The sequence below is a fragment of the Zonotrichia leucophrys genome, chromosome 4A (genome assembly GCF_028769735.1).
Source record: "Zonotrichia leucophrys gambelii isolate GWCS_2022_RI chromosome 4A, RI_Zleu_2.0, whole genome shotgun sequence".
Classification (NCBI taxonomy): Eukaryota; Metazoa; Chordata; class Aves; order Passeriformes; family Passerellidae; genus Zonotrichia; species Zonotrichia leucophrys.
Window position 1 is genome coordinate 18,875,243 of NC_088174.1, and position 27,572 is coordinate 18,902,814.

The 27,572-nt window shown below is 51.3% G+C and overlaps 1 protein-coding gene across 5 annotated transcripts in view; it reads left to right on the plus strand.

The window, feature by feature from the left end:
* The window catches only part of ATP11C (ATPase phospholipid transporting 11C), a 58,670-nt gene that overhangs the window by 4,682 nt on the left and 26,416 nt on the right, over nucleotides 1-27,572 (plus strand). For all 5 annotated transcript variants that reach the window (XM_064712752.1, XM_064712754.1, XM_064712751.1 and 2 more), the window contains exons 2-11: nucleotides 14,514-14,633; nucleotides 16,304-16,393; nucleotides 19,526-19,606; nucleotides 20,541-20,648; nucleotides 21,225-21,353; nucleotides 24,245-24,348; nucleotides 24,990-25,040; nucleotides 25,831-25,895; nucleotides 26,906-26,987; nucleotides 27,359-27,509. In XM_064712752.1, coding sequence (XP_064568822.1) covers nucleotides 14,514-14,633; nucleotides 16,304-16,393; nucleotides 19,526-19,606; nucleotides 20,541-20,648; nucleotides 21,225-21,353; nucleotides 24,245-24,348; nucleotides 24,990-25,040; nucleotides 25,831-25,895; nucleotides 26,906-26,987; nucleotides 27,359-27,509 — 981 coding nt within the window. The remainder of the gene's footprint in view (nucleotides 1-14,513; nucleotides 14,634-16,303; nucleotides 16,394-19,525; nucleotides 19,607-20,540; nucleotides 20,649-21,224; nucleotides 21,354-24,244; nucleotides 24,349-24,989; nucleotides 25,041-25,830; nucleotides 25,896-26,905; nucleotides 26,988-27,358; nucleotides 27,510-27,572) is intronic.

Consider the following 27,572-nt stretch of genomic DNA (forward strand, 5'->3'; position numbering starts at 1 on the left):
GCTTGGGCACGGGGCTCTGCATCCCTGTATCCTGTGCCAGCTGTGGGTACCCCAGCTTGGGCATGGGGCTCTGCATCCCTTTGTCCTGTGCCAGTTGTGGGTGTACTCCCAGTTTGGGCACGGGGCTCCGCATCCCTGTGTCCTGTGCCAGCTGTGGGTACCCCAGTTTGGGCATGGGGCTCTGCATCCCTGTATCCTGTGCCAGCTGTGGGTGTACTCCCAGTTTGGGCACGGGGCTCTGCATCCCTGTGTCCTGTGCCAGCTGTGGGTACCCCAGCTTGGGCGTGGGGCTCTGTGGGGCAGGTCCTACCTGAAGATACCCACCCCACTGAGACCTATTCAGAAAAAGGCTGAAAAAGGGACATGGCCTAAAGTCACTCTTTAGATGGGAAGTAAATTTGGCACTGGGAATAGGGGCAGGGCTGGATGGAGAGAGCCCCTGGGGGGCACTGGGCACTGTGGGGCTGTCCCTGCCCAGCTCAGGGGGTGTGGGAGCTGTCCCAGGCCGTGGTGGAGGATGCTGATTTACACTCCCATCTTTAGGGTGTGCAGCAAGTGTGCTCTGTGTGCAAAAATAGATTTTATTACACATCTGTGATTTTCTTTCACACTTGTTTTTTTTTCCCATGGAGTGTGAACCAAACATTAGTGTGTGATTGCAGTTCCCATTCTAATAATAAAGATGATTACAGTTTGGAGTTGGAAGCTGTAGGAGTTGTCTCTTCCTCCCAGTCCAGCCCTGTTAGCACCTGGAGAGTGAGGCTGCATGTCAGCTTCTGCAGGAAGTGTTTGCTTTCATTGATGTGACAAAAACCTGTGAGCAGCAAAGGCTGGGGCTGGGGTGTCTCTGTGACACCAGGTGGCACAGAGAAATCTGCTGGGGAAAATCCCACATTTGAAGAGAGCACGGATTTCAATGAAACCACTTGAAATTGTCATGAAAGTTGCTGGAATTTTGTTCTGTGAGATGTGTTTGGCGTGACAGCAGCATCCCTTGTGCTCAGGCAGTTCCCCTGCAGCAGCCACAGGGCAGCCCATGCTTGACCACAGAGAAGTCAAGGGAGGCTCAAATGGGGAACCTGGGGCTGCAAAAAGCTTAGGGCTGCAATCCCCCATTGCTGCTCCTTCCCTGGAAAATGGGGACACGGGAGTTTCTCAGGTTCTGGGGGACACAGGGGTTTGTGAAATTCCGGTAACCATTTCCTCTTTAACTGTCTGCTAACTGTAGCCTTATTCCCAGAAATGGCTCAGCCATTTGGCTAAAAATAAATAAAAATCAAACAAAAAGCAAAAGCTGGGCCTGGGATAAACAGCTGCATGTGTTCAGTTAAAGTTTGGGAAGTTGGGAATGGCTCCAGGGAGGGCTGGAAAGCACCGGTCAAACATTAATGATGAGTGATGCTTCTAATTAAACCTGGGGCATGCTGGAACTTTTCTGTGCAGAATAATGAGTCTTGGCTGTATTTTCTTCTTCCCTCCATGCCACTTTTGTCCCCAGCTGGTGTTTTCCTAGGACTAATGGTGATTGTTTGGGCTGTGCAGGAGAGGTTTGGAGCTGAGCTGACTGGAGCTGCAGCTGAAGACATGGCAATTTGCTTTTAATAATAAAATTTGTAAAAGCAAATGGGACATCTATTAATAACAAGCTTTTCAGCCTTGCCTTTAATTTCATCCTGTTGCCTTTGGTTTATGTGTTTCCTTTCTGATTAAAACTGCTGTGTTCTGGCTGTAGCTGTCTCTAGTGGAGAGATTTATTTTTTTTAAGTGTTAGTTAAAACGGAACTGATGGAGAGCATTCACAGTGTCTGTAAGTCAGATGAAACCTTCACACCCAGATTAGTTGCTGTCTGCCTGTGATCATGTTTTTAGCAGTGCAGGTTTGGTCCCTGTCAGCATCTTCCTGCCATGGCACCAAGCTTGCATCTCCTGTCCAGGTGTGTAATTCCTGGCATTGTGGGACTGTGCTCCCTTGGGAGGTTAAACCCATTGCCAGGAAATGCTGGGCTGGCCAGGTGGGGACAGCTTGGTGACTGAGGTGTGCCTGCAGAGGGGCTGGCACTGCAGGGAGTGCCTGGGAAGGAGGAATTTCCAGGCAGCTTGGGCACAGCGTGACAGAGTGTGCTGTTGCCCATTAGCCTGTGTTACCTTGGAAAATGCCCTTCCTGTGCATCTAGGCTGGAGTCTGCTCCTCACTGCTCATATTGGAAACGTTTCTGTGCTTTCTGAGCTCGGGGAAGGACGGGCTGGTGTTGGGTGTTGTGGAGCTCACCTGCCCGTGCTGTCCCAGCCAGCACACCTGTGTGCAGCCTGGGCTTGGAGCCCACAGGTGATGCTGTGGGACCAGGAGAGCCTGGCACCTCTGCAGCTCTGCCCCTGCCATCTCCCTCACTCCTGCAAGTAAATAAGAGCTTTTTTTCCTACTTCAATTAGCAAGCAATATTGAGGTTCAGCCAGGCTGCTGTGTGCTGCAGGGGATGGCAGTGAGTGGCAAAGTGCTTTAAAGCTTGATTTACTAACTTGTAGCCTGGGGACACTGAAACTTGCCTCTTTTAAAAGGTCTCCTCTTTGCTGCCCTCGCCGTGGCAGCAGCTGGGTCAGGAAAAGCCTGTTCTGCCCAGGGCTGCAGTGACTTCAGTAGCTGTGTGTGCATTAAATATACATGCTTGCAATATATGCACATTAAATATGCATTTAAGCAATACACAGAGATGCATTAAGTATATATATATTTATTTTTGCTTGTGGGCTGTGTCTCAGGCTGGGCCAAGCCCCAGGGAGCTGCTGGGCAGTGGTTGGCACAGGGCTGCAAAGGGCATCTGGGTCCTGAGCCCCACATGGACAGGGGCGTGGGGAGAGGAGCTGAGGGTCTCTGGGGGCAGGAGAGCTGCCCTGGGGTGTGCTCCTGCTCCCCTCCATGGTTTTGGTGCTCTCACAAGGATGCTCAGTGCCACAGGTGCTATCAGAACCAATATATACTCTATAAAATGTGTAGCCCCTTGTGCAGCCCCTTTGCCCGCTCTGTGGGCTCCTCCTGCTGACTCCAGTGGGTTTTCCCCAAACCTCAGTGGTGTTGTTGGGATGGGATTCCAGCTGAAGCCCATTCAGTCTGAAAGCACATCTCCTCAGGCCATCCAGGCTGACTGATAGCGCTGCAGAGACATTGTCCTGCCCTCGCTAATGAGAGCCCAGTGCGTGATCCAGCTGCTTGTACAGAGCTGTTTGTTTGCCTCCTGCAGCACAGGAGGGGTAAGCTCCTGCAAGGCTCTTCTAGCTGGGTGTTTTGCTCTCAAATCTTTTCTTTCCTGTTTCCCATCCTGAACAAGACTTCTGTTAAACTCCATTGTGGCCTTTGCTGAGTAATGCTTTGCTGCAGGCTTTTTGCTCTTGTTTTCAGCTGAATTTCAGGGTCTGTAGGTGAAAGGACTCCAGCCTTGTTTATGGAGGGCTTGGTAATGTTTTGCTGTGTGTTTTCAGATAATATCTTCATCTGGCATGTCCTAAAGTGCTGTATACCTTAACAGGATCGTGTGAGATGATGGAAGTGGGAAACAGAGACATTGCTCACTTGGTGCGTGTAATTTGTTTGCACTGTTGTGGCCAATTTGCAGACCAGAGGGATCCTCTGTTTCCTGTGCTCTAAAGGACCCAGAAAAGCTGAGTAAGATGTGCAACAGGCAAGGCCAGACAATTTGAAGCGCTTCTTTGGTGCTGCCATCCCAGATCTCTTCAGCAGTAATACAAATTAAATACTGCTTGACTGCAGCGACGCTCTGCTCTGCTGCTGGAGTCTCAATTGGCTTAAGAGGGGAAAAAAATAAAAAAAAGAAATCTCACTGCCGGGAAATTAAATGCAAGGAGAAAAAAAAAAATCCACTTTTTTGAGCAGCCCTTCCATCTTTTATTATGATTTCTGTGTAATTCCTCCCCAGCATTCATGCAAAGCCAAGCAGCTGCTATCTGTAGGGACTCAGACTGCACTCAGGGGGCTAAAGCCAGCCTTGAAATGCAGTATTAATGAATTTTTTTTCTGTTTGCTTTGGGTGGTGTTTTGCATGCCACTTCTGTTCAGTCTGAGTTGTGGAAGGTTTTTATTCTTCTTGTTTTTTCCTCCTTCCTTGCAGCTCACCTTCTCTTACATTGTTTGCTCAGGGAGGGAGTGCAGTACAATGAGCTGTGATGCCCGAGGGCTGTTGTCCTCATATCAGCCAAATTGATATTGTGGAGCACAGAATTTCCATGGGGGAATTTCCATTGATATTGTGGAGCACAGAATTTCCATGGGGGAATTTCCATTGATATTGTGGAGCACAGAATTTCTATTGTGGGGATTGATACTGTGGAGCACAGAGTTTCCATGGGGGAATTGGTATTGTGGAGCACAAAATTTCTGTGGGGGAATTGGTATTGTGGAGCACAGAGTTTCCATGGGGGAATTGATACTGTGGAGCACAGAATTTCCATGGGGGAATTGGTATTGTGGAGCACAGAATTTCTGTGGGGGAATTGATATTGTGGAGCACAGAATTTCCGTGGGGGAATTGGTACTGTGGAGCACAGAATTTCTGTGGGGGAATTGATATTGTGGAGCACAAAATTTCTGTGGGGGAATTGATATTGTGGAGCACAGAATTTCCATGGGGGAATTTCCATTGATATTGTGGAGCACAGAATTTCTGTGGGGGAATTGATATTGTGGAGCACAGAATTTCCGTGGGGGAATTGGTATTGTGGAGCACAGAGTTTCCATGGGGGAATTGATATTGTGGAGCACAGAGTTTCCATGGGGGAATTGGTATTGTGGAGCACAGGATTTCCGTGGGGTGGTTTCTCTGGGGCAGTTGAACGGATGGAAGTGGCACTTTCCCCTTGGCAGGTTCCACTGCAGTGAGTGCAGGGTGGGCAGCAGGCAGGCAGAGAGGAAGCCTGGGCTGAAGGAGCTGCTGCTGGTGACGGTGAGAGCAGGAACGCCCTTGTCCTGGTGCCGGGCTAGGGAAGAGCCTGATGGGCTGGAGAAGGCTGAGCCATCCCCAGGGATGCTCTGCAGCTGCTGTGCTGGGGTGCAGCACAGGGAACCCCCAGGTGCAGGGCTGAGGGTCAGTGGGACCTCAGCTCTGTGTGCCTGTGTGTGCAGCTCTGCTGGGCACTGCTCACTCTGCCCCGCTCCCTTCCCTCCCCAGCCTGGCCAGAGCAGGAGCCAGAGGATTTCCTGCAGATAAACAGTTCCAGGCCCCGTGGTGAGGATTTCTGTGCTGGCTGGGCGGATTTCAGTGTCCTGCTGTGGCTGTGCCTGCCAGCCCCAAGGATCAATCTGTTGGTCACTGTGGTACCCAGAGATGAAAATATTCCCAGTGGGGTCTGGGTCACGTGGAGCTGGTTTTGGCTGTGGGGTAAGGGGTGAAATGGGTGATTTCTACCTCTTTTCCCTTTTATCTCCTGCTGCTTCTGTGGAACCATTTGTCTGTAGTACAGCAAGAGCAGAGTTAGCAAACCACAGATTTCATGGCTTGGGAGTTGAAAAGCTCAATCTGAACCCGTGAATGAGGAGCATGGGAGGTGCTGGGACCTTGGTACCATTGTGGGGTTGAGGCACCCCGGGCTGCTGGGGCAGGACTGTGCAGGATGGACCTGCCCTCCCCTCCTTCCTGGGGGCTGTTTGGGGGACAGGACAGCTTCCCTGGGGCAGGCTTGGTCTGGGGGTGCCTCTGGGCAGCCCTGGGTGCCAGCCCTGGTTCCTGGGTGCCAGCCCTGGTTCCTGGGTGCAGCCCTGGGTGCCAGCCCTGGTTCCTGGGTGCTGGCCTGAGGCACATCCTGGCAGGGCAGCCTGCAGCCTCTGCCCTGCAGCGTGCTCAGCCAGGCCAGGCTTGCTTCCCTTCCCAGGGGAAAGGCAAGAAACTGCCCTGGGAAATGGGCTTCTCGCCAGCCAGCTGGCAGCCTGGCTCTGAAATGCTGGGAAAACTTAAAAAGGGGCAAAATGTCTGTAGGTGGCAGAGGTTAGAGTAAGGTCTGGCCGAGCTGGGATACATAACATAGTATTTAGGGGGTTTTGTTTCCATAACTGAAGAGCTCAGGCTTTCAGAGGACCAGAAAACAACGGGAAAACCAACAAATTATAGCTCTGCTGGGTGGTGCAAGCACTGACAGTTGCAAACTGGGAGGTTTTTTCCATTTTGGTCTCATTTCAGTTTTAGCCAGGCCAAATCACTGCTCTGGAGAGCTCGCTGCCCTGCTAGGATAGCTGCTGATGAACAGACATATGTGCACAGCTTGAGCTGGGGAGAGGAGGGAGGAAGAGTTTTGAAGGCAGGAAGACCTCGTTGTGTTTGCTTTGTGACCTCTGCAAAACATTTGGCTCTTACTCAAAGTCCCTCTTCTGTTCTTGAGCCTGAAGTGTTCCTATGAGCCTGGGTTTTATATGCTGGCGGCATGCTGCTCGGACTTTGCTTTTGGGCTGCCAAAAATAAAGATCTGCTGCCTGGATTTCGAGATGAGCAATGGTTTCATAACCCTGGCTGCCAGCAGGGCAGGGAGAAGAAGAATTGAGATGCTGAAAACTCCGAGGGTCGGTGCTTGTGTTTGAGCACGAGAACAGATTCTGCACCACCAGCAGCACTGGAGTGAGGCTGCCCCAGTTGATCCTCGCTGGGTTTGGCTTCCTGCATCGCTGGAGCTGGCTCTGTTCAGTGCTGCTGAGCAGGAGCTGTGCTTGCAGCCATTGGGGCATGCTGGCTGGCAAGATGCAGGGCTGCCTGCTTGGAGGGCAGGCTGCCTCCAGGAGGAAAAACAAAATCCCTGCCAGAAAAGGTCTTGTCAGCTGTCACCCCTGTCCACGGCACTCCTCGAGTCCAGGATAGGGCTGGGCTCTCCTTTAAATTTATTACATGGGGAAAAAACTTCTGTATTTCCTCTCTCCACCCTTATGGAGTCTCTCAAGTAGCCTTTTCCCCTGTTCTCCCCACCCAGCCATGTCTCTGTAGGTTTTTTTTGTTGGCCAAGGCAGCGTTTGCAGGAAGTGCAGCCTGGCTGGCTCTGTGTTCCCCAGCCCCTGTCCTTGCTGAGGGTGCCCTCCCTGTGGCCATGGGGTGAGGCAGCAGCTCTGGGGACAGAGGGGACACGGGGTGGGCTCTGCTGGTGCCCCTCACTCGGTGCAGTCCCCGTTGCTTTAAGGGTGCTGTGCTGTGGTTGTGGTGCTGTGCTGGGCTCACCTGCACTGCTGTGCCATCCCCAGGGAGCAGGGCTGTGTGCTGTGTGCTGAGCCCCACCACGTGCTCGCTGCTGTGAAACCCCCTGGCCCTTTCCCCAAGGCTCCTCTCCTGCTCTTGTCTTTTCTTGGGGTCTGGGGGCTCTCATGGCTGCCCCCCACACTGCCTGGAGCTGGTGTGACCCAGTGGTCACTTCTTGGTGGCCGTGCCCTGTCCCTGGCTGACACATCAGTGTGAGCTCCAGCCTCGGCTCAGGGGAAGGGATCCTGGTTTAAATTTCAACCTGCTGCTTTCCCCAGGTACCAGCCTTCCATCCCATCCTGGCCAGGATGAGGAGCAGAAAGGGATCCTGGTTTAAATTTCAACCTGCTGCTTTCCCCAGGTACCAGCCTTCCATCCCATCCTGGCCAGGATGAGGAGCAGAAAGGGATCCTGGTTTAAATTTCAACCTGCTGTTCTCCCCAGGTACCAGCCTCCCATCCTGGCCAGGAGTGAGCAGCAGAAAGGGATCCTGGTTTAAATTTCAACCTGCTGTTCTCCCCAGGTACCAGCCTCCCATCCTGGCCAGGATGAGCAGCAGAAAGGGATCCTGGTTTAAATTTCAACCTGCTGTTCTCCCCAGGTACCAGCCTCCCATCCTGGCCAGGATGAGCAGCAGAAAGGGATCCTGGTTTAAATTTCAACCTGCTGTTCTCCCCAGGTACCAGCCTTCCATCCCATCCTGGCCAGGATGAGCAGCAGTCCCATCCAGTGGGAGATGAGGCCGGGCAGTGTGTGCCCTTCACCCTGGCCCTATGAGCTCCCAGCATTTCAGACTGGGCTGGCTGTGTTCCCAAGGTCTGTGTGTGTTATTGACCCTCCCGTGCAGGCACAGGAGCTGTGGGGCTGGTTCTGATGCATGGAATGGAGCTCTCTCTGTAAATCAGGAGATCTGCTGAAGGATGTGCTCAGTGTGGGTAAGCACAGCCTGAGCTGCTGAATTATTGAGGCTGTTCTCAAAGCGTGGCTCGTGTCCTCACAGAAGTGACTAAGGACGAAGTCATAGGAAAATTGGCAAGAAGAAATCTCAATTAAAAATACATCGGCTGGGCAGTGAGGCTGGTGGATGTTTTGGAGGGGTTACCGTAAATTTATGGAGGCTTTTTAAAATTGTGGCTGTGTTTTCCTTTGTTCTTCTGAGGCTAAGTGAAACAGGAGCTGGAACAGGCTGTTTTGGGAGGTGCTGTTATTTTTGCAAGCTTTTTTTGTAAATCAGGTCGCCTTCTCTACAACTTTTATGATAAATGGAACAATACAGGAGCAATTAGACTTTAAACTATTCATGAGATTGAAGCCAAGTAATGTGATTTAATCTTTCTTTTGCATCTATTTAATATAAGCTGTGCTTTCATTCAAGTGTTTGAGCCTTGTAGTTGTGCTGGTTTAGCAGATGATTTTTTTAAATGCCTGTGGTTTTTATTAGATCTGTTTTCTATGAGTTATTTGTGTTTACGTTGTGGCTTACAGTTATCTTCAGCAAACATGAAAGGAGGAGTTTTTTTTACTGGTTAGTTCTGGTCTTGGTGCTTTCTGGAGCTGTAGTAAATCAGATGCTGGTGGTTTTTTAGTTTTACTTCTGCTGCTGGTTTTTTTCTGGAAACAGGGCCAGAAGGTAGCACAGACACTTGCTTTCCATATGGGGGATATAATTAAAGGCTCTGTTTGCAGCTGCCCTAGAAATAGTTCCTGTTGAGGTGGCTCCTTGTCAGCAGGGACTGCAGGGCACGGGTTCACCTCTCCTGTTGGACTCAGCCTAACTCCATTAATTTTTACCCAGGCTTGCTAATTTTTACCCAGGTTTGCAGCTTTTATCCGGTGCCGTCTGGGTGCTGTGCGTGGTGCTGGATTGATGGATTCCCAGAAAGTGGGGAGGGGTCCTGAGGAGGGGTCTCTCCCCAGGGCAGGTGGGAGGTTGTGCTGGGCAGGGACATTGCTGTGAAAGTGGGCACAGATGGAGAAGGGGGCACAAAGGGACCGGTGCCCAAACTCAGGCAGGGAATTTGGGGCTGCTGTAGGCTGCAAATGTAATTGTGCCATCTCTCTGTAATGCTCCAACAGCTTCAAGTCATCAGTGTGTTGGGTTATTCATTGCATCCATGGGCATTTTTACCTTCAAATCTTACCTGTTCTTGTCTCCTCAAAGAAGAATTTATAGTGGAATGCCAAGCTTCAGGTGACCTACCCTGGCACACAGATGGGCTTTCTGAATTTGGGCAATGTAAGAAAATAACCATTATCTCCCATAATGCCTTGATTTCAGAACTGCTGCTTCTGGCAGAACGTGGGCTTTATAAAAGGTGCAAGAATGGGAAGGTTGGGTTACACCAAAGCATTTCCCAGAACATGTTCCTGTGTGAGTTTCTTGCTGCAGAGAAGGGTGGTGCTGCAGCAGCAGCCCTGTGTGCCATGCTGGGCAGCCAGGTGCCAGCTTGGGGGATGCTCCTGGCAGAGCAGCCTCACCTCACCTTCACCTGCTGGGATTTATCTGGCTCTCAGGCTGTTGGCTTCAGGAGGAATCTGGTTTGGATGCCCTGCTGAGGGATTGGCTCGCTGGTAGGCTTGGTGAGGCACTGGGGCAGTGGGACAGGAGCTCTGAACTGGAGCTTGAGGCCTTGCAGGAGACTCCTGCATCTTTGGGGGTGCAGGCAGGATGGTGGCCCTGCTCAGAAACGCCTCCTGCCCTCCCTGCCTGCAGTTCCTGGTGGCTGCAGGGTGCCCGGTGCTGCTGTGATCCCTGCCAGCTGCAGGGAGCTCCCCTGGGTGGCAGGGACAGGTACAGCAGTGGCTCTGTGGTCACCCCCTGCATCCCCAGGTCCCCCAGGCTTGGTGGGGAGCACAGGGTGCCTTCCCTGCCTCTGTGCCCACTGCTGATCCCTACAGACAGCTCTGCTTCCCCCAGTGCTCACACCTCCCTCTGGCCCAGGGAGGTGAGAAAGTGCCAGGGAAGGGAATGCAATTGTTTATTTTCTTGAATAATCCTTTTGGCAGCCTTGGCTGTAAACAGCAGGAGAAACTCTGGCTTTTGCCTGCACCAGCTCACTCCAGCACTGTGAACTGTGGGCTGTGTAGAGCCCCACCAGGCAGCAAGGCAGCTGCTTCAATTGCATCCAAGTAATATTTTCTCTTTTTTTTTTTTCCATCAGAATTAAAATTTTTTCATGAAAGGCAGTCGGAAAAAGTCGTGTAAATCCTCTCCGTGCCAATCTGCATATTTTATAATTTTCCCAAAAGCCTGGCAGTTATTCCCTAAATCTGCCTCTAAGTCCCTGTTCAGAGCTGTTATTAAGGTAGCAATCCATTAATGACCCACGAGGGCTGGGCTGGGCTGCTCCAAAGGGTGACAGCCTGGAGTTCTGAGCTCAGGCTCCCCTCCTGCTGCAGCCTGGGCTGGGCAGGATGGGCTGTGACCCTTCTGGCTCCAGCTGTGGGCAGCTGTGACACTGTGGGTGTGGAGGGAATGGGAATGAAATGCTGTGAGTGGTGGCAGGGCTGGCATGCACCATGGGGTTACAGTGCCACTGTCACCCTGGCATTGCACTCGGTGTGAGGTGAGGCTGCAGGTGAACAACTGAGGGGATTGGAGGGTGAAATCCCCCCTAGGAGCTGGTCCTGAACTCGTGTGGCTTGGTCAGCCCACGCACCACACCTGGATCTGGGTTCTCCTCTGGGGCTTCACATGTACCCCATGGGTAGTCAGGAAATCCTTGTGAACACTTTTGGGGATCCTTGTGAACGCTTTTGGGGAATCCTAGTGAACGCTTTTGGGGATCCTTGTGAACGCTTTTGGGGAATCCTTGTGAGCACTTTTGGGGAATCCTTGTGAACACTTTTGGGGATCCTAGAGAACACTCTTGGGGATCCTAGTGAACGCTTTTGGGGAATCCTTGTGAACACTTTTGGGGATCCCTGTGAACAGTTTTGGGGATCCTTGTGAGCACTTTTGGAATCCTAGTGAACACTGTCCCAGCAGTGCCTTAGGCAGAGCTCGCTGGTTTCCGTGCCAGGGTGAGAGTGGCAGACCCTGACCCTGCTCCTCCCCAGCGCCGTGCCAGCGGGCAGGGGAAGCTGTTCCTTCCTCCCTGAGCTGCAGGGATGCTCAGCAGGCACGCCTGGCTCCAGAGCCTGCTCAGGCACACGGTGGGACCAGCGTGGGGACATCTGTCTCAGCTGCCTGGCACTGCTGTGGCGTGGATGGATGGCTGTGCCTCCTGCTCCTGGGGCTCAGCTTGGGCACACCGTGGCTGGCACCTCCACAATGCAGCAGGTACATCAGGGAGCCTTTGTGGGTCTGGTTGGTTTGTGCTTTGAAGAGGTGCAGTTTGCTGCTGTTGTGGCTGGGCACAGTGGCATTCCCCATTTGGGGTCTGTGTGCCAGCCCTGCCCAGCTGGGGGCTTGTGGAGCTGGTCACTGCTGGGGTGGAGGTGGTCACTGCTGGCTCTGTCAGGGTGCAGGGACATCGTGTGGGGCACGAGGATCCTGCTGCTCTGAGCATCAGCCCCTGGAGCTGTGAGCATGGCTGTGGTGTCAGCATCCCTCCCCAGGTACAGGCATGGTATAAAAATCCTTCTTTAGTTACAGGTGTGCAGACATGGGTGGGAAACAGAGCAAGGGAAGAGCTGCTGCTGCCTTTGGGCAGGTCCTGCTCCTGGTGCAGCAGGATCCATTCTGCTGTTGTTGCTGCTCCAGGTTCACCAGTTTTAACTGTTCAAAATTTGGGTTTCACCCTTTCCCCAAGCAGCAGTTAGTCCCAAGCCTTCTGTCTTTGCAGGCTTTACTTCAGAGCAGCTTTTCTCTAGCTGGGCTTTGTTTGCACCTTCCCAAGTGCCTGTGATGAGCCCTGTGGATGAGGGATGCTGAGCTGGATCCAGGGCACTCCTGGAGCTGCACAATCTGCAGAGGCTGAGCCTGTGCTGGGCAGCTGGCTTGGGACGGGCATTGGGCACTTCTGGCACCTGCTCTGGGGGGTTTCAAGGCAAGCAAGTGTAGGGTTGAGGATTAGTGTGGCAAAGTGGAGTGTGAACTGTCTGCTGGTGTTTCAGCAGCCCTGCTGCCTGATAGTGCCCTCAAACCATAGACTGTGACCAGTCTTCCCTGTTTTAACATTTGAAAACTGAACTCTAAGGAAATCTTACCCTGGTCTAACACCACTCTTTCCCCTTCACCCCTCTTCCCCCATTTGCTCTTAGTGGGTATTTTAAATTCACTGTGTAATTTTAAGTTCAGCATCACAAAATGCTTCCTGGTGCCAGCCAGGTCTTCTCCTTGGCTGTGAGCATCTGTGGCAAGGACACTGTTAAATGAAAGGGGGAACCTGGACAGAATGAAAAGCTGATTTTTCAATTGTCGCACAGTTCTGTTGTTTTTGAAAATAAAGTTTTCTGGTTCAGTGAGGAACTTGGGTGTGCTGGGTGGGACAGAGCCCAGGGTGCTGCTCAGCCCCAGAGAGCTGCAGGGACCTGCCTGGCCTTGCCTTTGTCACAGGCTGGGAAAGGCTTTAAAAGAAGCTACAAAAGTTGGAAATGCTGAAGGGTTACATTGAAATAGAGGAGCTCCGGTGCTTTTGTGCATTCAGGTACCTTGTTCACTATGTGTTAACACCCTCTCTTTGGCCAGGGGGTCTGTCTGTGCTTTGCAGGTGCTGTCACCTCCCGTGGGGTGGCTGGGCTCTGCTGAGCCCCGTGCTGGCTCCCAGGTGTTTTTGGCTTTGTGCAGGGCTGGGTTCTCCTGCAGGCAGCCCTGTTCCCTGCTGAGGTTATTCTGCTGCAGCTCCCTCGCCCTGCTGCTGAGCACTGGGGCTGTCAGCAGCCCCCATGACGTGACGCTGACAGTCACTTGTGACATCTCATTCTGCTTTAAATTAAACCCCCAGCAGGCCCAGCTGGCTCCCCAGCACCGTGTGTGCCATCTCGGGGAGTTTGTGCTGTGAAGCTGTCTGCTTCATCATTCGTGATTTTAGCTGAGGTTTTTAAATAGCAGAAGCAGACCCTTTTGGGTTTTTGAGCTGAGCGCTAAATCTGTGTGTGCCAGTGTGGTGGTGAGACATCCTGCAAGGGTTTGAGGGTTGGGCAGAAGAGTGAGTGTAAGGGAGGGTGCAGTTGGCATCTTCCTCATGCAGTGAATAAACCCAGAGCTGAAGGATTCGCCAGGTCGGGACTAGGGAGAGATGTACAGATGCTAAATTATGTTCCTAATGCCTTGAAGTGCTTGATAAAGACAAGTTCTCCTTCAAGAGGGAAAAACAGCCTGGCACAGGCAGCAGATGCAGGCAGCAGCTGTGCTGCACAGGGCAGCAGTGCAGTGACCTGTCCTGGTGGGGCATAGGGTGGGCTGTGCTCCTGAGCTGATGCCTGAGCAAAGCTGTGTTCCAGGCTCAGCATGTCCTTGATTGTGGTAAATCACCTTACTCTTCTTCATCCTCTGTGCTTTGGCTGGGGCAGTGAGGTGAATTTCTGAGTTCCAGCTGCCTTATTTCCAGTGAGCAGTGCAGTGTGCTGAGGAGCTGGAAGCTGTGAATGCAGATGTTTGGGGCTCACAGCTCTCTCTTTGCCCGCAGTGTGCTGGTTGGAGAAGCTGTGATGCGATGTTGGGGCTCACAGCTTCTCATTGCTGCCCGCAGTGTGCTGGCGAGCAGAAGCTGGTTTTACACAGATATTTGGGTTCTTTGGGCTCACAGCTCTCTCTTTGCTGCCCACAGTGTGCTGGGGAGCAGAAGCTGGTTTTACACAGATATTTGGGGCTAACAGCTGTCTCCCTTTGCCTGCAGTGTGCTGGGGAGGAGAACTGGTTTTACCAGATATTTGGGTTCTTTGGCTCACAGCTCTCTCTTTGCCCGCAGTGTGCTGGGGAGGAGAAGCTGGTTTTAGCCAGATATTTGGGTTCTTTGGGCTCACAGCTCTCTCTTTGCCGCAGTGTGCTGGGAGGAGCAGCTGGTTTTACCCAATGTTGGGTTCCTGGGGCTCACAGCTCTCTGTTTGCCCGCAGTGTGCTGGGGAGGAGAAGCTGGTTTTACACAGATATTTGGGGCTCACAGCTCTCTCTTTGCCTGCAGTGTGCTGGGGAGCAGAAGCTGGTTTTACACAGATATTTGGGTTCTTTGGGCTCACAGCTCTCTCTTTGCCCGCAGTGTGCTGGGGAGGAGAAGCTGGTTTTACACAGATATTTGGGTTCCTGGGGCTCACAGCTCTCTCTTTGCCCGCAGTGTGCTGGGGAGGAGAAGCTGGTTTTACCCAGATATTTGGGTTCTTTGGGGCTCACAGCTCTCTCTTTGCCCGCAGTGTGCTGGGGAGGAGAAGCGGGTGGGCACGCGCACCGTGCTGGTCGGGCACCGGCCCGTGGCGGACACCGAGGCGTACGTGGCACAGAAGTTCTGTGACAACAGGATTGTCTCCTCCAAGGTGAGCCCCCTGCCCGCCCAGGGCACCCTCGCTCAGCCTGGGTGCTCCCCCTGGTTTGCCCTGGTGCGGGGTTTGCAAACTGGGAGAGCCGGAGTTCCTCCAGGATGGAGGCAAAGGTGCCCCTGCAGGTGCAGCAGCCTGGCACAGCCCTGGCACACAGCTCCAGGCTCTCTCTTGGTATCTTTTTTTCATCCTACCCAAGCCAGTGGGGATGTGGACAAGTTCCTTTCTTGTAGCAAAGCATGTGGACACATTCATTTTGTGGGGTTGGGGATTTTTTTGGTGTGTTTTTTAAAGTTTTCTCACATCCCCTTTGGGAAGAAAAGACAGGTTAGGTGTATAATACAGCATGAGATAACAGCAGCTCAAATTTTATTTTATAAAGGGCATTACTTTATAAAGGGACTTAAAAATATGATTCCTTCCTTTTTTTTATTCTGTGGGATTTTTCTTTCTTGAGATAGGACAAAAATAACCATGCTCTGTTTATCCCTTTGGATGGAAGGGGGGGAAACATTCATATGGTATTAATGCAGCTTTTGTTTATGGTGGAGAACTGTGATGACACCCATCTGCCTTCTGCTTTGCTTTTCTCCATGACATTCATGAAGCTATTTCGAAAGATTTGAAGCCAATTGGAGTAAAATATCAAACAAGTGGCATTCCATATTGTCAACACAGCTGGATACGTATGCCAGTGCTCAGCATTGCTGATGCTCAGCATGCACTCAGGCTTCAGTTTCTCTGCACTTGAGCTGCAGAGGGGTTTTTCCCTCTCCTTTGTTTCTCTGTACATCTTGGATCTTATCAGTTTTTGTATGTCTGGGTTTATTTTTGGGAAGAGCTTTCAGTCTGTTTAGCTGGTGCAGCATTCCCATTGATGTTTGCTGGCACGCAGAGGGGCCTGAGTGAGGACACCTTCCCCCAGCTCAGCTCCCTCACTGACAAATGGTTTGCTTTAGCACTAATTTTAGTTCTTCCTTGATTTATTTTTGAATGTTATGTCCTTGTTCTTTTTCCCTTTTATATTTGCTAGGCCTGGGACCTGTCCAGTCTCTTTTATAATTAAGTGGGCATTAGTCTTGAGACTTGACTGTTTGTTTTTTTTTATTCCAGACAGACTGAAAGATAGATATGAGACCCATTATTTTCCATGTTGTTCTTAAATTCCGCATGCTTTCCAAAGTAAATGATTCAGCACACTTCTTAAAATTATAATGAAGCACGACCTAATACTGAATTTGTATGGGCAAGCATGGCTACTTTTTTTTTAACAAAAACATCTCTGAGATGGTTTTGGGAATTTGGAAAAAATGTGTGCACTTTGTAATGAAATCACTTGTGTACAAATGCCTTTTTAGATGTTGTCTCACTGTGAGCCACCTCTGACTGCTCAGTGCTCCAGCAGAAAGAGCTGGAGCTGGAATTTGGAGCAGGAATTTGGTGGGATCTCGGCCCCAGCTGCAGTGTGGGAATTGTGGAATTTGGTGGGATCTCGGCCCCAGCTGCAGTGTGGGAATTGTGAATTTCATGTAATCTCAGCCCCAGCTGCTCTGTGCTCCTGGGCTTGGCTCCGGGGCTGTGCTCACCCTGCCATGCCAGAGCAGAGCTGCTCTCCCTGTGGCTCTGCTGCCAGCCTGGCTCTGTCTCAGTGCCCTCTCTCCCCACAGTACACCCTCTGGAACTTCCTCCCCAAGAACCTTTTCGAGCAGTTTCGAAGAATTGCCAACTTCTACTTCCTCATCATCTTCCTCGTGCAGGTAAGAGCTTTGAGGCTGAGCGTGAGTTTGGTTTGGGCTTAACTGACGTTAAACACGGCTTGAACAAGAACTGAGCTTTAGAACTGTTTGTGCTTACAAGAAGTTTGGAAATTTTGGACTTGGAGGCTGTTATAATTCTGCCACACCATCCAAGGCATAAAAATAATAAAAGTATCTGTGCCTGTCTGAGATGGGATTTGAATGACTGCTGAAACACTGAAAAACCATCTTAATTCTAACTGTGAAGGTCATTCAGCCACTGAAAATACACTTGATGCTACGCAATTAAGATCTGTTTTTTGTCACCATTACTGCTTCTGTTTCTTATCTCTATATTTCCCCAAGTGGTATGATATTTTCGTGTCTCAGATATCATGAGTTTCAAGGCAAGCAGGAGAGATGGGATGTACTCAGTAAAATTCAGAAAATGCATAGGATGAGTTTTGGAAACTGAAGCTTGAGGAAGTTGCTCTGCACGGGCAAAGCAGCCAATTTATTGCAGACACAGTGCTGGGTGCCTGAATGCTGTGCTGTGCAGGGAGGGCTCTGGTTCCCAGTGCTGGCTGTGCAGGAGCAGGGTTCCCAGCCCTGCTGTGTGTGGCTCTGCTGGCACTGTGACACCAAAGGCCAATTTGCTCTGGCGTCAGCTGGCTTGCCTCCATCTCCTCATTGCGCTGGCATCGCTCCACTTTGTCAGACCCAATTTGTAATTTGCCTTGAACTGAAGCGATACCCTGGAGTCAGGATGTCCTTTTTGTGTAGCTGGCCACTTAGTGACGTGCTATTACATTTTATCTATTGACCCTCTGGCTGTGGAGAGCAGGGAATATTCCTGATGATGGCCACAAACTGGGTTTGTCTCGCTGCTTGCCCGTTTCAGGCACAGGTGAGAGAAGAGCCTGCTGCTCCTCCTGGCCTTCATTCTGTGGGCAGCTCTGAAATCAGGGAGCAGCCTTGTGGTGGGTTGGAGAACACCCAAAGCCAGCTGAGCAGAGCCCAGCCCTGATCCTGGCTGCTGCACAGAGCAGCCCCTGCCCCAGTGCTTGTCATGCTGAGACATCCCCTGCCTCAAAAAGGCACTCAGGGCCACTCTGTGCATTTGCAGTACCAAGGGTTATACATTGGAAAATGCCACCTGTGTCTTGAATGTCCGTGCTTCTATTTAAATGTCTGTAAGTTACTGGGGTTGTCCCCCCAGGTGCTGCATGGGGAGTGAGGTGTCTCAGTGCTGGGGGAATTACCTGGGGCACCTGCCCTACCTGTGTGAAACATTGAATCAAACCTTCTGTTTCTCTGTGGCTGCAGATCCAGCTCTTTGTGAGGCAGAGTGGGTGCGTTCAGCATGAAACGCTGCACACAAACAGTGCAAATCCCTTTGGTTCATGTGTTCCAGCTCTGACAGGAGCCTGCAGGGAATCTCCTGGTGGAAGGGGCTGGCCTGGATGAGCACACCCAATGTGTGTGTAGGCAGACCAGGCTGGTGGCAATAAGCTGTTTCAGGAATCTGCAGAGAGTCCCTTTGAGGAGGAGAGTGGAGATAACTTTTGGAGTGTGGTCCTTAGCGTCCTAAGGAATCTCCTAAGAAGAAACTGTTAAGTAACAGGAGGACTTTGTCTTTTAAGTGGATTCAAATTAAGCTGTTGAAGTCCTGAACCAGTCCAAAAATAATTTCAGGGGAGTCTGCCTTTCTCCTGGCTTGTTGCTTGTGTGTCCCTCAGCTTTTCACCAGCCACAAAGGGGAAGAGTAGTGTCCAGCCATGGGGCTTTTGCAGGGAGTCCAAACTCTAAATACATATATGAGTTATTCCAGACACTTAATCTGATATTGTGTTCCTGTATCTGTGTGGACAGAAATTGTGCTTTTTAATATAAATACATACAACTGTAACCTGTCCAGAGCAGGAAACTCTCCTGCTGGGCAGCAGGAGGTCCTCTCCTTTCCCCTTCTCAGCAAGCCAAAGTTCTTCTTGGATTCCCAAGACCTGTCCAGTTTTTGCAGGATAACTTTTGGCTGACTGGCCTAAGCTCCATGGTACTGCCCTGCGGAGTGGCCATCACTGCTGTGTGCAGTGTCTGTGTGACACTTGGCACTGTCCTCACTCAGAGCTGTTCCTCCACCTTGGGTTTCCACCAGACTTTCTGCTTGGGAATGCTTTACACCCATTGGAGTGAGCCAGGGCTTTGTGTACCTGGAAATACTTCTGGTGTTTATCTTGGTTTGCTCTCCTGCTGCTTAACTCCTCTGCCATTTATCTGGTTGCTTCTTGTGGTGTCTCTCTTCCACTTCAGAATCTTCTGGCTTTTCTCTCTGGGTTCAGTAGGGCAGGGTGATATTGCAGTGCACAGCATTTCATAGTCAAAAATGTCCATGAAGCTGATAAGAGGAGTCCTGTCCTTAGCACAGCTTTTTACAGCAGCCTGAAACAATAAATACCCAAATGCTGCTGTTGTGTGAGCGTGCTGGGGAAGCACAAACAAGAGACAAAGCCCCTTTGTGGGCACACAAAGCCTTTCTGCTGAGCTCCCCTGTCCCTTTCATCAGAGCCCCTGGTGCTCCCAGTGTCCCCAGGAGCAGCAGGGAGATGAGCAGGCTGTGGTGGGTTGCTCTGGAAGGTGGGAAGTGAGCAGCAGGGAAATGTGTGGTGTGTTGGGAAGGTGGGAAGGGCTCCCTGCCCTGCCATTTCACCCTGTGGGCCACGTCAGAGGGAGCAGCAGGTCCCACAGCCTGGGGGTCTCACTGCTGCTCAGAGGTTTGGGCTGTGCTTGGGGCTGCCTGCAGTGAGCTCAGCAGGATCCAGCTGTGCCCCAGGCCCCTCTGCAGCCGTGGTGCCTGCAGCGTGCTCTGAGCTCCACTCCGAGAGCTTCAACACAAAGCCTGCATTTCTGCTTTGCTTAAATATTCATGTTCTGTTCTGCAGTGTATTTCATAGGTAATTTGGGCTGATGGGTGTTATTTTTAGCCTCCCAGTGTCAGTGGTTCAAGATGACTGGTGCTGCTCTTCCTTGCCTTTCTCCTGTGCTGGGCTCTGACCTGCCCTCAGTGGGATCAGCACCCTTTTCCCCCATAACCACAGGTTTGGTTTGATCTGCAGCCTGAAACCCAGGGCTCAGCAGTCCATTTTTGTCCTGCAGGTGATAGTGGACACCCCAACCAGCCCGGTGACCAGTGGCCTCCCGCTCTTCTTTGTCATCACTGTCACAGCTATCAAACAGGTACAGCTGTCACTGTGGGGGAGATGCTCTTTGAGATAGGTACAGAAACGTGTATTTAAATATGCTCAGAGGCCACCAATGTGTGCTGGGGGTTTGGTGCCCCCTTTAGAGGGTGATTTGGGCACTGGTGCTTTCCAGGAGAGGCTGCACTTTGGGTGTGGGGTTGGTGTCTCCTGTTGTGGCAGTGGAATCATCCCTGTGCTGCTGAGAGCAGGCCAGGAGGGTCAGTAAGCTTTCTGCTGTAGGTCTGGTGTTGCAGGAATGTTTTTCCTCTTCTTGGAAACGCTCCCTGAGTCCTTGCAGAGACGTGCTCCAAATCCACCCACGCTCTGCTCCGTGTGGGGAGCTGGGAAGGACAGGTTCTGCTCAGCCACTCACCGCTCCTGCAGACGTGTGCTCCTCATCTCCCTTTGCCTCCCATCACAGGCACACATGCCATTTAACATTTCCTGAGTGAATAATAAAGAAAGAAGTTTCATCTACGGGGGCTGCAAAGGGAGAGCTGGAATAAAATCTCTCTGCCTCAGATCTCAATGCTCAGTGAAGGCTGAAGAGGAAGAGCCTCATCCTGCGTTACCATAGGAAGGAGTTGCAGGCTGCTGAGTGTATTATTCATATTGTCAGTCTGTTCTTACCACAGCTGAGAATAATAGAAATGTGTTACAGTAGTTCAGCTGCTTGTTGCATGCCCCGCATATAGATTATTTTTGTGTTATTTTAATCTGTTCTGAATCTGTCAAATATGCATATGGAGGTTTTCTAAATGAATTGATTCAGTCTGAGCTGCTCTGGTTGGTGTTTTGTCAGGCATGAAGGAGGTCTGAGGACAGTTGCCTTATTCATTGTTTCCACGTGTCCCTGTGATCCTCACTCCTCCTTTTCATTAGTTTACTCACTTTGTAAGGGGTTTGTGCTGCCTGTGTCTGTGCTGTAGGGGTACGAGGACTGGCTGAGGCACAGAGCTGACAACGAGGTGAACAAAAGCAACGTCTTTGTCGTGGAAAATGCAAAGCAAGTGCGGAAAGAGAGTGAAAAAATCAAGGTAACTGTTACCTGAGAGCCTGTGTGTGGCTCTCACTGCGGCTGATGGCAGCACAGAGCTGTGCTGAGGGGACAGGACAGGGGAGGAGGGCTGTCCTGGGTCAGAGCTGCCCCAGCTTGCTCACTTTGAGCTGAGGTGCTCCAGAGCTGCTCCCAGTGAAGGAGTGAGGCTGCCTTTGATTTCTTTTGAAAAGCTGTCTCACAAAAGCTGTACCGGGGCTGACAGGTGACACATCTGCCAGCATTTTGCACTTCTCCAGGACAGGCAGTCCTCTTCTATTTCCTACTCTCCCAAGGACACCAGGAAAGTACACTTGGCTTTGATGTTAATTTATCACACTGCACTCCAGGCAAGTACGGTCTCTTGCTCCATCAGGGTTTAGCAGAGGAATAAACACTGGCTGTGCCCCGTGGGTGCTCTGAGTCAGTGCAGGGCTGGGTGACCCATCGGGCTCTGGAGTGATGGTCAGGGATCTGTGCACCCCCTGGACCCCAGCTTGCCTTTGAGAGAAGCTGAATCACACTCACCTAAAAACGCCTGAGAGGGCTGTTCATGTGAGTGCTCCCTTTCTCCTAGGTTGGAGACATCGTAGAAGTGAAAGCAGATGAGACCTTCCCCTGTGACTTGATATTTCTGGCCTCCAGCAGCACTGATGGCACCTGCTACGTCACCACAGCGAGCCTGGACGGCGAGTCCAACTTCAAGGTCAGGGCTGGGAGGGCAGCTGGTGCTGGGCACCTGGGCACGGCCCTGCTGGGGCTGGTGCTGGGTACCTGGGCACGGCTGGGCTGGGCTGGGTACCTGGGCACGGCCCTGCTGGGGCAGCTGGGCTGGGTACCTGGGCACGGCCCTGCTGGGGCTGTGTGGGCAGCTGGTGCTGGGTACCTGGGCACCTGCCGGCACTGGTGCGGGAGGCTGTGTGGGCAGCTGGTGCTGGGCACCTGGGCACAGCCTGCCAGGGCAGCTGGTGCTGGGTACCTGGGCACGGCCCGGCTGGGCTGGGTACCTGGGCACGGCCCTGCTGGGGCAGCTGGTGCTGGGTACCTGGGCACGGCCCTGCTGGGGCTGGGCTGGGTACCTGGGCACGGCCCTGCTGGGCTGGGCTGGGGGCTGCTGCTGCATGGAGCCCGTCCCTGTGGCTGCCTGGCTCTCCAGCAGCTCCTGCTCTTGTCTGCCTCCAGGGTGTCAGCAGTGAGCCCTGGGTTGGGCATGGGTTGTTTGGGGGATGGACTGCTCTGTTTGTTTTCACCAGCATGAGAAAAGCATTGCTTCTGGGATTTTCCCTCCCTTTCCCTGGAGCAAGCAGTGAAACTTAATACTAGTCCTGCTCAGGATGAGTATCTCCAGTTTATTTTCTTTCCTTCTTTCTGTATCTCCTCTAAACTAGGGAAAGAAGCAACAACAAAGAGCTTATATACGTCAGAAGACATGAATGTTTGGTTTCACTTGAGTTTGATAAATATTTGTATAAATATAATACAGACTATAATAATATTATAACAATATAATAAGTATATGATAAATACACAGATACTAGCAGCTGCAGCAGTAGGACTGGAAGATGCTTTACCATGACATGATTCATTCCAGCACACTGTGAGTCAGTGGGAACACCACGGTGGAGCTGATGTGCTGTTCTGGGATTTGTGGCTCCTCTCCATGGGTGGCTGGTGCTGGATAACCTGAGTGGGAGCTGTGGCACAGTGCTGGCTCCACTAGCGAGGAGGAGCTGGAGCTTGGAAGTGGCTTGAGGCTAGAAATAGCTAACCATGTTAAAGGCTATTGCTTATTTGTGTCAGGTGTGATATATGCATCAGTTCACATTACTTGTGCCGAGTCTTGGCTCTTACCAACTTGTGAGTTGGAGATGTGATGCTGAGTTTCTATATCAAGCACTGTGCTGGTTTTTTCTTGGTTTGTGGATTCCTGTAGGTGACTGGGAGCTGTCTCCTGTTTCATGAGGAGGGGAAGATGAGTTTGAAGGGGGAGAGGGAATAGAAAAGCCAGCTTTGTTTGGGGAAATAGATCTAACATCAGGAACCAGGGTTTGCTGTAAAAGGGGAATGAGAGAGGCACATTTGGGTAATCACCAAACCTCATCTGCAGGGGTACCTGCTGCCTTCCTGCTGGGGATTTTTCTGGGATTTGGAGCATATCAGGTTGGGGTATGGGAAAGGTGCCTGACTGAATGAAACTGGAATAGAAATGTAAAAGAGATTTGGTCAGGGCTCTGTCTTTGAAGCACAAATCTTTGGCCATACGTTAGCTAACAGAACATGTGTTTTCTAAATGCACTAAAGGGTGTAAAGATTGTGGAATTGATTGTGAGGTGCCTTTGAAGTATCCCTCAGTAATTGCACAGTGTCTCTGCTGATGGGGGCATTGCAAACCCCCCAGAAGGGCTGGCTTTGGGCACTGCAGGAGCAGTTTTGAGCAAAGCTGTGATGTGTCCGTGTGTGCTGGAGAGGCAGGCAGGTCAGCAGAGCACACGGAGAGGGGATGGCTCCTGCCATGGCTGCAGTGTGTGTAACTCCAGGGATGCACACAGAGGAGGGGATATCTCACTCCATGGCTGCAGTGTGTGTAACTCTGGGGTGCACAGGGCAGGGATGCACAGGGCAGGGATGCACAGGGCAGGGATGCACAGGGCAGGAGGGGATGGCTCACTCCATGGCTGCAGTGTGTGTAACTCCAGGGATGCACACAGAGGAGGGGATATCTCACTCCATGGCTGCAGTGTGTGTAACTCTGGGATGCACAGGGCAGGGATGCACAGGGCAGGAGGGGATGGCTCACTCCATGGCTGCAGTGTGTGTAACTCTGGGGTGCACAGGGCAGGGATGCACACGGAGGAGGGGATATCTCACTCCATGGCTGCAGTGTGTGTAACTCCAGGGATGCACACAGAGGAGGGGATATCTCACTCCATGGCTGCAGTGTGTGTAACTCCAGGGATCACAGGGCAGGGATGCACACGTCAGGAGCGGAGGAAGCGCTTTAATGAATTTGTTTATGAAGATGGATCGAGGCAGCCTGCCGTGAGCCCGCCGTGACTGGGAGCTCTGAGCAGCTCCTATAAATAGAGCCTGAAAGGCAGCGAGCAGATCCTTTGTGGGCTTTTCAGTTAATTATGAGAGATGAACCTTTGCAGCAGCAGCTGCTAAAAATAGCTGGGAGTCTGCCAGGGCTGTGCCTGGTCCTGCTGCTGGAGCTGCTGTGTGGTTACCATCAGGAGCCAGGGCAGGTGGGCAGCTCCTCCTCCACGGGGCCACCTGCAGCCTCCCTGCACCCCAGGCAGGGCAGAGCCCCAGGGAAAAGCCAGGGATGCTCTGCTTTTGGGGGATGCCTTGCTGAGACAGCCAGCAGCTGCTTGCTGCTGTGGTTTCTCTTAGCATCGGTGACTTCATTCTGTCTCATCAGTGACTTCATTCTGTCTCTGAGAGATGCTTCAGCTGCCTGGTGGGAGCGTGGTGAGGGCTCTGGGAGCTGCTGGTGCTGACAGGCTTGTGCAGGATGGCATTTGGAGTGATGGGGTGTAAAGCTTGGGGTGGCATTGCTGCTGGGCCTGCGGTGACCCTGCCTGTGCTCCTGTGCAGACCCACTACGCCGTGCGGGACACCACCGTGCTCTGCACTGACGAAGCCATCGACACCCTCACGGCCACCATCGAGTGTGAGCAGCCCCAGCCCGACCTCTACAAGTGAGTCTGGCCCTCCTGCCTCCCCCCTGCCTCCTCCCCTGCCTGTGCTGCCCTGGGCTCATCCTCTGCACACACATCAGCACCGTCACTCGGGCATCTGCAGCTCAGCAAAGCAAATGCCATCTTCTTTGTGGCAAAGACCAAAAGGTGGCTCAAGGCACTGATAAGCTGCTGGGCCTCCTCTGTAGGAGCGTGGCAAAGTCTTCAGAGCTCAGTGTCTTTGCAGAAGAGCCTCACCTGTGCAGCAGTTTTTGTGGTACAATGAGCTGGTTTTTGTCAGCTCAGCAGCAGGAATGGCCCCCGCACCTGTTTTTAGGCCACTCTTGCCTTCCCAGTAAGGTGCATTGGGCAGAATGACTTCCAGGAGTGAGTTCTCTGTTTTTAGATCCCTTAGGGAGGTTTTCTGGGCTGTGTTACAGTCTGCAATGGTGATGTGCTGGGCTCTGTGAGCACCCTGAGCATGGGGACTGTGTGGCTTCTCCCTGTCCTGAGCACAGCCAGCCCTGTGAGACATTAAACTCTCAGATTCTCTTGTTTCTGGATTTGCTTCCATTTCCTGTCAATGTTATTTTTGTTATTTTTTTATTTTTATAGTGTTTATAATGTGTCTGTAATAAGAGTTTCTCATATTTCTATCACAGATTTGTTGGAAGGATTATCATCTATGGGAGTAACCAAGAGCCTGTAGCCAGGTTGGTCCTGCAGCTGCCTGTTGGGCATCTACAGAGAATTTCAGAGATCTGAGCTTGTCCTGCCATCATTTGGGAATTTTTTTTCTTTAACCATTCCAAAGATTTCACTCTAAAAGGAGTCCTCCCTTCTGCCATCCTGTGGTTTGTTTGAGCCCCTTTTGGGGAAGCAGTGCAGAACCACCTGATAATGTCCTGCCCTGCTGATGGGGCACAAGTTTATCAGGTAATGACAAAATACGGTCATTGGAAAGTAAGTAAGAACTCAAACATCAATCAGAATGTTCCACAGAAAAAATGAGCAGGTGATGTCCATAAACTATCCAAAACATTGGCTCTCACCAGAGCATGCTGGATGGGTTTTGTGCTCTGGTGGGGCTGTTCATACCCTGGGAGCAAAAATCTGGGCGTTTCAAAGAGAAATAAAAACACAAATGGGGCGGCCAGCATTGACTGCCTGGGCTGGAATGGACAGTCTTCTGATGATTTTAACATTGCATTTTTGTATAGGTACTGGAACATACTGGATCTGAACATTTTGCAGTTATTCCTCAAAAGCCTTACTGAAAATCCCCCAATAAGAGTGGAGTCTTGCATCAGGGATAGTATTTGTAAGATAAAATGGAAATGTAATTGCATAAAGAGAAAGACAAACTCAGGCAAGGCCCCAATTTAATGTACAAATCATGTAATCAGACATGAGGAAACTTTATCTTTCCATTCTAATTCTAATTTATGAAGTAGTTTGAATGTTCTTTGAGTGATGCAATGTTATAATTTCTTTTATGTTTAGGTCTTTGGGTCCTGAAAACCTGTTGTTGAAAGGTGCTACCCTCAAAAATACCAAGAAGATTTATGGTGAAGTTATTTTTCTTTCTTTATTTAAATAGTTCTGATAAGTGGTGACAAATGTAGATGTTCCCTACTGAACCTGGAGAGGGAACATCTCTGCAGCCTGTCTGCCTGGGCTGTGCAGTTTTCATGCAAGCTGGTTGCAGAGTGGCCAGGTGAAGTTAGGAGGCACTTGGTTCCATGTGCAGGGCTGCCCAGGTGTGTTAATTCAGCAGAGCAAGCTTTTCCTTTTGCCTGGGACACCAAGAGCAGGGAGCTGTGCCCAGATCCTCTCTGGGAGCACAGTCTCAGATAATGGTGGTGGAGGGTGGGGCTGTGGTGGGAGGCTGATGCTTCTCCTGGCTCTGTGTGACCCGTGGGCTCTGTGTGATCCATGGGCTCATGCTCTGGGATGCAGCAGTGACATTCCTGGCTCTGTGTGACCCATGGGCTCTGTGTGATCCATGGGCTCCTGCTCTGGGATGCAGCAGTGACATTCCTGGCTCTGTGTGACCCATGGGCTCATGCTCTGGGATGCAGCAATGACATTCCTCACTCTGTGTGATCCATGGGCTCCTGCTCTGGGATGCAGCAGTGACGTTCCTCACTCTGTGTGACCCATGGGCTTTGTGTGATCCATGGGCTCATGCTCTGGGATGCAGCAGTGACATTCCTGGCTCTGTGTGACCCATTGGCTCTGTGTGACCCATGGGCTCCTGCTCTGGGATGCAGCAGTGCCTTCTCCTGGCTCTGTGTGACCCATGGGCTCCTGCTCTGGGATGCAGCAATGACATTCCTCACTCTGTGTGACCCATGGGCTCCTGCTCTGGGATGCAGCAATGACATTCCTCGCTCTGTGTGATCCATGGGCTCCTGCTCTGGGATGCAGCAGTGGCATTCCTGGGCAGCCTCAGGTGTTCCTGGAGCAGAGCAGCCCCTGGGACTGGGTTTGGTGTAAGCACCGCTGCCCTGGTGGCCCCGTGCCAGCTGCTCCCTCCAGGCTCTGTCCCTTATGAGCCCTGCCTTGGTTCCTGCAGGAGTTGCAGTCTATACTGGCATGGAAACAAAAATGGCTCTCAACTACCAAGGGAAATCTCAGAAACGCTCTGCAGTAGAGAAGTGAGTATTTGTGTTCAGGAGAGAATCGGTAAAACCTGTTGGGTTTGGGATTGTTTTTAATGGATGGTTGGTACAGAAGTAATCCCCATACCACTGCCTTTTGTTTCAGATGCTCTCTGATTGCATAGAAAAATCTGGGTATTTGATAAAGCATATCTTGCAAGAAGCAGAATCATTCAGTAGCTTTTTTATTTAAAAACAAAATTAAGAAATGTGTAAATATATGAACCTGACCCTGAATATCAGCAGTGTCAAAAGCAAATGTTCTGTAATTCCCTTCTTGAAAGTAAGGAAGTCTTGTTCTTGCCTATTTACATGTTTTTCTCTATAAAAATAGCTGCAAGAATTTAAAAAAGAAACCTGTTTTTCAGATCCATCAACGCTTTCTTGATAGTGTATTTATGCATCTTATTGGGCAAGGCCACTGTGTGCACAACTCTGAAATATGTCTGGCAGAGTAATCCATTTAATGATGAGCCTTGGTACAACGAGAAGACTAAAAAAGAGAGAGACACGTTCAAGGTGAGTGGATTTGTGTTCCAGCACCTCCTCCAGCTTCACTTGCTCTGGCTGTTTAGTTTAATC